At 44.7% G+C, this 10,694-nt stretch overlaps 1 protein-coding gene across 2 annotated transcripts in view; it reads left to right on the top strand.

Annotated features, from left to right (window-relative positions):
- Positions 1 to 580: 580 nt before the first annotated feature.
- Positions 581 to 10,694, top strand: part of EIF2AK3 (eukaryotic translation initiation factor 2 alpha kinase 3) — a 36,570-nt gene continuing 26,456 nt past the window's right edge. For both annotated transcript variants that reach the window (XM_035134680.2, XM_035134679.2), the window contains exons 1-2: positions 581 to 1,071; positions 8,030 to 8,159. In XM_035134680.2, the coding sequence (XP_034990571.2) occupies positions 770 to 1,071; positions 8,030 to 8,159 (432 nt within the window). In that variant the 5' untranslated portion in view covers positions 581 to 769. The remainder of the gene's footprint in view (positions 1,072 to 8,029; positions 8,160 to 10,694) is intronic.

Here is a 10,694-nt window from a genome sequence, read left to right as displayed (position 1 = left end):
GCATTCAGCTTCCACACGGCACATTCGCGATGCTTTACTTTACCCTTTGCAAAAACCAGCATGGCTAAGCGCTCTACTGCGGCGGCCCCTTTAAGACGCGAACTCCCTTGATGCCCTCGGCACTGGGGAGCGTGGTCCACATTCAGAATCGGCCACGTAGGAAGCATTGGCGTTGCCCAATCAGGAAGGGGCGGGAAAAAAGCAGCAGCCAATCGCTGAGCTCCACCAACCGCCACCGCACTCCAATCAGAGAGCGGAAAGCCAATAGCAGAGGGGGCGAGGCGGTCATGTTACTTAAACCAACCATAGGGGGAAATGGGAAAGGGAGCTCTTTTAATTGGCGGGAGCGATTTGTGGGCTCGTCCCGGATTGAACCGTGTTGACAAAACATCGCGCGTCGCTTCTCCTATTCCGGTGTGAGGGCGGGACCAAAAGGCGTCCACACTTCCCATTGGACGGGCTCGCAAAAACGACAGATTTCCTCACTAATGAAACCGAAGGCTGGGGCAGGGGGAAGCGAGCTCGGTTTCTGTGAAACAAAGCGCGCTGGTAACGTGGCCAAGGAAGAGGCGGGGATTGGTTAAAGGCTTGCTCGCGCGTATGTGTGTGTAGGCAAGTTGAGTTGCGTCGCTCGAGCTCGCGCGTGCGCAGTGGCGAGCTCCGGCTTCTGTGGCAAAACCGACCGAGCCCTTTTCGGCGGCGGGTCTGGCTTCCTATGCCCGAAGCATAACGGTGCTGCTGAGGCGACCGGAGCGGGGAGGGCCGCTCCATGCCAGGGCCGCGAGGCCCGAGCGCTCGGCCTCTTTCTCCCGCCGCCGCCGCCGCCCTGGTGCTCCTGTGGCTGCTGCCGCTCTGCGTCCCCGTGAGGGGGGCGGCAGCGGCGTTCCGGGATGAGGACAGCCGGCCCGGGCTAGGGATCGGTGGGGCTGCCGCTGCTGCGCTCCCGTTGGCGGCCGACGTGACGGTGGAGGACGATGAGGCCGGCGGCGAAGTGGCCCAAGCGGCGGCCTTCACCTCCGGGGAGCAGGAGGATGAAGGGGCGGAAACGCCCGCTCGGGGCGGCAGCTGCAGGTGAGGCACCGGAGCGCGCCGGGGACCTTGGCAGATGCCTGGATCCGGTTGCCTTGCTTCCGCGATCCCTTCTCTTTCCATCGCTAGCCACGGGCCAATCTGTTGTTGTTGTTGTTGTTGACGACGATCGTCTCGCTCTTGTCCCAAGCGCCCTTCATGATGCAGGAATCCAGCTAGAAGAGGGGCTTTTTAATGTCTTGGTTTTTTTTTAAATCACCTCCCCTTCTCTCCCTCCAAGAATTATTCAAAATAAAAATAAAAAATCCTTCCAGTAGCACCTTAGAGACCAACTAAGTCTGTCATAGGTATGAGCTTTCGTGTGCATGCACACTATCTGAAGAATTGTGCATGCACACGAAAGCTCATACCAATGACAAACTTAGTTGGTCTCTAAGGTGCTACTGGAAGGATTTTTTATTTTGTTTTGACTGTGTCAGACCAACACGGCTACCTACCTGTATCCAAGAATTATTATTATTATTGTTATTATTATCATTATTTATTAAATTTGTATGTAGCCCTTCATCCGCAATATAAAAACACGAAATGCATAAGAACAACAAAAGGAAGCAAGAACCCCCCCTGACCCTTCCACACATGGTTCTTCTGCACCCCCCCCCAACCTCGTTTTTGTGTTCCTGCACTTAACACCCCATTGAGGTGGGCGAAGTGAGGTGGACTGGCCCGAGGTATTCATCTCAGTAGCCCTTCCCTTGTTTGAAACTGGCCTGACTCACCAGCAATTCAGTCACCCTGAGTATAAGAACAGCCTGCTGCTAGTCCACCATCCTTTTTATTATTTGTTTTAAGTTCAAACAACTTAAAACTCATGAAACTCCACCATCACTCAACACATGAAAACTCCACCATCCTGTTCTCACTGCGCTGCAACTTGATAGGGTTTGGGGGCTTCATCTCCCCTCTTCTGTTGGTGGTTGTTTCTGTGTGAACCACTGCTGGAAAGTCACAGGTTTTTTGGCCCTTGAACAGTGGGATAGGTGTTTGGGGTTGCATGCCCAGTGGGTGTGACCTGAGGTGATTGTGAGCGTGGCTTGGACATGTACACAATTGGCCATATACACACAAAAACATGGTTTTTCCTTGCTGGGGGTGGAGGCTAGCAGGCCTGTGGCCCTCTCCAGCAGGAAAAGAAGTGCCCTTTGAATGCACTTTTCTTATTGCAGTCACACCAAATTTTGGCAATTGGGGCAGCATGGGCTGTTGCTTGCCCACATGTTGTGTTCAGGGATAGATATAATTTTCTCTAAGTATTGTAATCTTGAAGGGTGGTATTTTTCATTTTTCAGATTACCTACCTACTTCTGTGTGTGTTAGGAGACAAATCTGCCTTCTTATGTGGACCTATTTGCAAAGATGCAAAAGTCTGTGTGATGCCTTATAGCATTCAATGCATTGTCTTCCTGTTTCTGAGAACTTTTATAGTTTACCAGTAGTAGATTGTTCCTTCATGCCCTGTATTGGTACATTCCTTATGTTTTATGTTATATTTGGCAAACTATACATTTGATCACACCAGTAACGAAAGTGTTAAGTGAATAGTTTCCCAGTAGGGTGATGGCAAATGAGGGTGATGGCAAATGAGTTGAAGTTGAAGTTAATGTTACTTTAACCATCACTTAGCCCAAAGGTAGACTTTGGAAAGTCCATGCTTGTGCTGAAACTTCCAGAGGCATTAAAATGTTTAAACCATGATCACAGTCCTCTGTGACTGTAATATTTGCATGCCTCTGGTAGTGCTGTGATTTGAAGAATCTTGTGTATGGAAGCCACTGCGCAGCCACTAAAAAGTCCTTATAGCTCATTCCTATGCAGAATTACGTTTGAAGCAACTACCATTAAATTGTCATCCATCTGCTTTCAGTACAGCATATATGCTGTCCACCTCTCTGTCTCAGAATATTATTCATACTGCACAATCTGGCACTCACATCTGCTTCTTTTGATCTGCTTGGATTCTTCTTTGTCTTAAGTTCAGTATGTCCAAAAATCAAATTTAACCCTTTCCCATCCCAAAGCTCCATTTCCTTACATTTGTACAACATTACCATCCACACCATTGAACACCCACAAAGCACTTTGAAAGTGAATTCAGTGGCCAAAAGATAGGACAGTGGGACAGACCCAAAAGCAGATGTGGTGAAAGCAATAGGGTTGAGAGAAGTTTAAGGGGGCAAGGGGAAATGAGTGTTCTGGAGGCCTGACACACACACCCTGCCCCTGTGCTATACCATAATTGATTTTAAGGTACTTGAGATTTCTCAACCCAAGGGCCTCAGTCTCCTATGCATTAGCTTTTTTACCCCCAGCAAGCCCAGCATGAACTCTGGGTCAGAGGCATCCCCTGGGCTTTAGTAGTAGCCTGGTGACTCTGCTGGCTCCACAAACCAGCTAAGGCTAGAGATATAACATTTTTATAAAATTTGAAGCCACAGAAAAAGTGGTTTGTGAAAAATCAAAGTGCTGTACAAACAATACTTGCTGGTCAGACTTAATCTTATTTTATGGCTTTAACAGGCATTAAAATTATTTACAGTGGTACCTCGACAACAATTCGACTTCCGAAGGTTTCGACTTCCGAAGTCGACAACCCCGGAAGTCTTTTCGCCATGTGTGCGTTCTGCGCCTGCGCATGCGCAGAAGCGGCACTTTGGCAACCAAAGACTTTGACTTCGAAGACGGCCGTGGAACGGATCGTCTTCGTAAGTCGAGGTACCACTGTATACCTTAACACAGAAAACTGTACCATATTGCATATTCATGACATTTATAAAACAATCCTATTAGCAAAACCCCTGGCGCTGCCCACCACCTCCTGCTCCTTGCTGCTGCTCAGCACTGGGCACTCATCACTGTTGCTGGGTGTTTGCTGCCTCCTGCTCCTCGGCCCTGTCTGCAGTGGCACACTCCTCTACTCACCCCTGGGCTGCCCTGAAAAGGGCAAGGAGGAGGAAGATGACCCGGGGGGGGGGAGTAGGGGAGTGAACTACCACACATAAGTGCTCTGCTGCAGCTGCTTGGATTGAGGAGCAGGAGGCAGCAAGTGTCTGCAGTGGTGAGCAGTAAGCCCCTGGCAGTGGTTGCTGGCTGCTGAGCAGGAAGTGGCTGTGGGGGCACCAGCTCCACCTGAGTGTGGGGAGGCATGATGGTGCGGTGAGTGGTGGCTGCTGTTGGGGGTCAGGCAGCAGGAGATGCAGCCCCCAACCAACATCACTTGTATTGCCGCTAGCTTCTCCTCCTTTCAGGGTGACGCTCCACACCAGCTTGCTTCATGGAATCCTGTGCATGTTTACTCATAAATATTATATCGTTTGTTTAGTGGAGCTCACTCTTGGGTAAGTAAGCATAGGATTGCAGCTTCAACCATATGAAAGGCTTAGGCTGCAACCTCGTACAGTAAGTCTTTTTGAAGGCAATGGGACTTCTGAGTAGATATGTATATAATGCTGTTTTGCAGCAGGATGTTTGTGCTGTAGTCATCTGAGGTGAAAAGGCTGACTACAAGGGAGGGGGCAGGTCAGTATCTCTTAACTGCATGAGAGGTCATAGAAAGAGGGGAGGCTGGAGTTCATAATAAATGATGGCCCTGTATAGTCTATTCATTAAGATGGCAGTACCCTCTAGGTGCAGAAATGCACATTGAATATGTGTATTATATTTAAATATTTATAAATGGCACTTACATAAGAAATACAAGGTGGTGTAGAAATAGTAAAAATATAATAGTACAGTGATAATATTAGAAAAAACATGTCTGAAAACTGATAGGTAACAAATGTCAAATGCCTTATAAAGTCCAAGTAGGCAAATATCTGCAAGTATTTGGAATCCGTAGATAAGATTATATATTGTCAGATCTGAAATACTTCACTCACCCTGTTTGTTAACATCTGAGATGTGTACAGTCATACCTTGGTTCTCGAACGCCTTGTTACTCGAACGTTTTGGATCCCAAATGCTGCAAACCCAGAAGTGAGTGTTTCGGTTTGTGAACGTTTTTTGGAAGCCGAACGTCCGGCGCGGCTTCCGATTCAGTGCAGGAAGCTCCTGCAGCCAATCGGAAGCCGCACCTTGGTTTTTGAACGTTTTCGGAACTCGAATGGACTTCTGGAACAGATTCCATTCGAGAACCATGGTACAACTGTACACAATACACAATTTAGTAATTTTTTAGTATTATGGGGTCGTGGTGTAGAATCGCTATAATACAGCTATTAATGTGTTCCAGCTTCCTATATCTGTTTGACATTCTTAATATGAAACCAGTGTACAATACATAGCAATAATTAACTCCTGCTTGAGGTAGTTATTTCTGTTCTGAATAAACATGGCATCAGCCTTGAACATGATAAGGCTGGGCTTGTCTTGTGACTATAATTGTTCAAACAAAAGCACTACCTTTTGACTCTGGAAAGAATTGTTTGTCTAAAGGTATGGCTTATGAAAGAAATTTCACTAATATTAAACTAGTGAGAGTTTTCCAGAGAGATGCTCAAGAGGACTATGAACACACTGGAGTTCAGGGATATAATTAAAAGTTATCTTTTAAAAATAAGAAACTTTGTCTAAAACTCTAAAATTTAGCTGAGACGAAACTCTGCTTGTGAGTTGGGCTCATTTGTTGAAGGGATGTCATGCAGCAGTGAGATTCAGGACGTGCTTTGTGTAAGGTACATGGCAACTGCTTAACAATTGTGAGGCTCTGGATCTACTGTAGTTCCACTCGCATTGTACTGTGAAAGTACCTTATATCCTACAGTGGTACCTCTACTTACGAATTTAATGCGTTCCAAACACACATTTGTAAGTCGAAAAAAATTGTAAGTCGAATCCCATAGGAATGCATTGGGAGAAAAAATTCGTTAGTAGAAGCAACCCTATCTAAAAATTCGTAAGTAGAAAAAATCCTATCTAAACCGCATCCAAGATGGCGGGCAGAGCTCCATTCGTAAGTAGAAGCATTCGTAAGTATAGTTATTCGTAAGTAGAGGTACCACTTTACTTTGGTTGCAGTCTTGCTACTAATCTTGCTGTGCCTTTGCTCTTGTCCCCGCTCCCCAGGGTTTGAAAAGACAAGAGATTATTCCAGTGCCAATACAAATATGTCGCGAATGGGGAAGGAAATGTTTATTTATTATTTGACTTCATTTAAGAATTGCTTCCTATGAAATGTCCTAAGCCAATTTTAACAAGAAAAACCATTTCTAATCCAGTGCTTGTGCAGGCTTGGATAAAAATCTCAACTTAAAAATCTTGTTAGAGAAAGGTCTGCAATAGCTGCTGAAAAGTTGGTAGAGACAGCAGCTGCCTGATATGCAACACAAGAGAGTTCCAAAGGGTAGGTGTTGCCACACACCAAGTTCTACGTGGTACATAGAATAAACCTCCTGATGTAAGAGTACCTGTAGGAGGTCTGGTAGCTAATTGGCAGCTAGCGGAGTTTTTCAGCAGCAGCATAACAAGATGGCAATACCTTCCCCAGTGAAGAGTTGAACTGCGGCTTCCAGGCAAGCTTTGGAGGGAGCACCACATGACACATATTGCAGTGTCCAGGCTATTACAGTCCAGAAATGACCCAGCCAAAGCTGAAAAGGGCACTCCAAGGCACTCTCATCACCTGGGACTGTAGTGATAGAAATGAAACCATGGGAACCCCCAGACTACCAACCTGCTCCTTCAGTGGGAGTACTGAAGCAGGGACTTGACCAATTATCGAGAATAGATTAAGAAACTGCTCACCCACAGCTCCTTTGTCTTGCCAGGATTCAAACTGCATTGGCCTTCATCTAGTCATCAGACTTCAGAAACTGACCCAGGTCTTGCACAGCTCCTCTCCTTGTTGCAGAAAAAGTGGAAATTAATGATTCCTCCCAATGGTTTTATTTAGGTACTAAATTGGCACCCCACAGCACAACTGTTAGAGGGCTGAATACCTAGCGACATTCTATTACACCAACCCTGAAGTTGAAATCATGGTAAAACTGTGCCCTCGGTACCCATCACAGAGCCGGTTCATCAAGATACCATGGGCAGTGGTATCAAAAGTGGCTGAGCTATCATAATAGTAATTTTATTTGTATGCTCCCTTTACATGGTTAAAACATGACAATAGTTACCTAACTGCAAACATAACAAAAGCCACAGGCAATAGATAAAACACATTAAAAAGTAGACAACCAAATTGAAACAATTTCAACATAAATCATAAGAAGATATAAAGTTACAAAAAATTATATCAACAACACCCCCTCCCCTCAGCAAAACACTCTAAAACAGCCCAAGAGTGTCCAACAGCTTTTGTAGCTGGAGTCAGTCAGGGCTCCACCCTCCCAGGTTAGTTGGGGAAAGGCTAGCAAGACAGGGAGCAGATCTTCAAGGACTTGCAGCCAAGATGACATAATAGGGTCACATTCCTGCTGTCGTCCTGATAAAGGACACCTCTCGGAGAGACCAAATCTGATACAGTTCCATAACCAGACTTCAACTCAGACTTAAATTGGTCTGGGTAATCTGTTTGATCCAAGAGTGCTTGTAACTTTCCTGCCATGATCCTCTTAATTATCTTCCCCTCAAATTGGGTGTTTATGACTGGGCAATAGTTGCCACAAAGCAACAGCTCCAAGGTCGGTTTCTTCAGTAGTAGTCCTATTGCTGCCTGTCCAAGATTCCTGAGACCAGTCCCTCACACAAGAATACATTGATCCCACATAGGACCCAACTAGTCATTACCAGCATGTTTTAATAAGCCAAGAGGGGAATGGTCAAAAAGGGAGCGCTATTAAGAGTGGGTCAAACTATTTTTGGTTCTTTTTTGGGGGGGGGGGTTGATATTGGTTTCCTGTCACAAGTTGGCATTACGTGGGTCTGGGGTCTTAAAAACATGAACCCTGAAATAGTGTAATTTCTGGTTCTGACTTGTGAATGTGTTTTCCATTTACAGATCATTAATAATCATAAGCACTTTGGATGGACGGATTGCTGCTCTAGACCCAGAGAACAGTGGTAGAAAGCAGTGGGATCTGGATGTGGGATCAGGTTCTCTTGTCTCATCTAGCCTCAGTAAACCAGAGGTAAGATAAATACATTGTTGCATGATTCTAAAATGTTAGTTTGTTTATTACTAGTTTAATATCTTTTTTTTTGTTTTCATTTAAGTTAAGATTTGTAAAAAGCTCTCTTGACTCTTGCATCTGTTGTAAGGACTCTTAAACCAGAAAAAAACGTTATCAACTTCACTAGCATTTACTTGGATATCAGTGTTCTAATTTTTAAAACTATAGTACTCTTTTCCACACAAATATGTCCATATAAACTCATATATTAAATACTTGCATTGTTTTTCTGGTACCAAACACAGAATGTGGGGATATTATGGATTTGATCCTGTCCTAATCTGACTCTTTTATTTTATATCCAATAATTTTTTTACAAAAATACATGGAAGTAAGCACCAATGAATTGTGTTGGACTTACTTCTGAGTAAGACTGTGAGGAACTCTAGGGGAGAGAGCCTGTTCCATCAATTCCTAAAGTTGACATGGGGGGATATTACTTGTTGACTCTGATACTTTAAATTGTAAATCTGTTGGGTTTCTTGACCAAAAGGCAGCGTATAAATGAATAAAGAATACTTTTCTTCCTTAGATAGAATGCCAATGTGGCAGTTCCTTCAGTTGCTTTTGCAAATCTTCCCTTTTCTGACCATTAATAGAACAAATAGGGCCATTAATGGCAGCATTAAAAAGGTCAAAGTGCTTTTCCCTGTGCCTCTCTAGGGTCCTGAACATTAAGAGACTGTCAGGACTGAAAGTCACACTGGTTGACAATCCTCCAATAAGCTAGTTAGTATCTTAATTTGAGTAGCATTGAGAGTCCTATGGAAGGGAATATCTTTAGGCTGCATTCCTATACCCATTTGGCAGCAAAGAAACAGTCAAAATATGTACTCCCAAAACACTTCATGTCTTCGAATTTTGACTATAAAATATTCTTGCAGGACCATATATTTTTACATGGGAGTTGTATTGAAATCAGTGGTATTTCCCTCTGAGCATTTTCTTAAAGGTTGTTCAGTCAGCTGAAATGCAACTTTAGTTTAACTTTTGATTAGAAATGCAGTCATATGAAGTTGTACTACAGTATATCAAAATAATTACCCAAGTTTATTACAGCTGGTCTGAACTTAAAGAAAGGGAGAGAAGAATTTTTCCTTTGCTTAATTCTTATTCCCACACCTTAAAAAATTATTAATAATTCTTGTACTTAATCTTTCAGTTAAGATTAGTTGATAATGAGGTAAAAGACCTTCAGTTAGTGATTGCAACATTTTGCAGATCAAAGTGGGAAAGTGAGTTGCGTTCTCACCTTCCAAACCTTGTTTTTAATTCTGAATCCTTGCTTGTTCAGACTAGTTATCTTATCATAGATACTATAGCTACAGACTATTACATCTTCCTGTATTGCCACACCTCTTTCTGTTCATTGTTTTATTTACTCCAGCTGGAGTAGAGGTGAAAGACGGTTGCAAGTGCTTGAAATACATTTCTAACAAAGAGTTATTGTAGACTTTGGTTCACTGGGATTGCGTTACTTGTTTTCTATACGCGTTTCTGCCCTTTGTTGCTGCTCCTTTTCTGTGGTGGCTCTCGATTTGTAGCATATTTTCCCCAGGGAGGCTCACCTGGTGCCTTCCTTACATATCTTTAGGCACCAGATGAAAACATTCCTCTTCTCCCAAGCCTTTGGCTAATTAAATAACCCATGGCCTTTTAAACTGGTGAGTAGTGGGGTATTATTCTTGCGGAGAAGCTGGTAAAATGTGGACTGGACGAGATAACTCTTAGGTGCATTTGTAGCTGGTTGACTGACCAAACCCAAAGAGTGCTCAGTAACAGTTCCTCATCATCCTGGGGGAAATGTGACACATGGGGTGCGGCAGGGACCCATTATTGTTCAACATCTTTATAAATGACACTGATGAATGTATTGAGGATGCTCGTCAAATTTGCAGATGGCACCAAACTGGGAGGGGTAGTCAATGCCACTGAAGACAGGATCAGCATTCAATATGACCATAACACAGGGGTCCCCAAACTTACCTGGCTTTGGGCCGGATGCCCGCCGCATTAATTGCGTGGTGGGCCAGAGGGTGGGGGGCGCGGGAGCGCGCTGCTGTGCGTGCCCATGCGCATGCGCGAACACTATTTCTGGTACACTCCTGACCTGGAAAGCGCCGGAAATAGTTTGTGCGCATGTGCAGAAGCCTCCTCCGATCCGGAAATACACCGCGCCGGTAAGAGCGGGCGGCGGCAGCGGGTGGCGGGGGTCCCTGGGGGCCGCATAAAAGAGCCTCGGGGGCCGTATGTGACCCCTGGGCCGTAGTCTGGGGACCCCTGCCATAACAGATTGGAGAACTGCTCTCAAACTAACAAAACAAATTTAAATAGGGACAAATATAAGGTTCTGCACATAGGGAAGAAGAACCCACTGCACAAATGTAACATGGAGGACCCCTGGTTTGCCCAGTAGTACATGTGTAAAGGATCTAAGGGTCTTAGTAGACAACAAGCTTAAAACAAGTTAACAGTGTGGTGCAGCAGCAAACA

This window comes from Zootoca vivipara, chromosome 13 (assembly GCF_963506605.1).
Source record: "Zootoca vivipara chromosome 13, rZooViv1.1, whole genome shotgun sequence".
Lineage (NCBI taxonomy): Eukaryota > Metazoa > Chordata > Lepidosauria > Squamata > Lacertidae > Zootoca > Zootoca vivipara.
The sequence above is the reverse complement of the archived record's forward strand: the minus strand, read 5'-3'. Positions and strand labels throughout refer to the sequence as shown.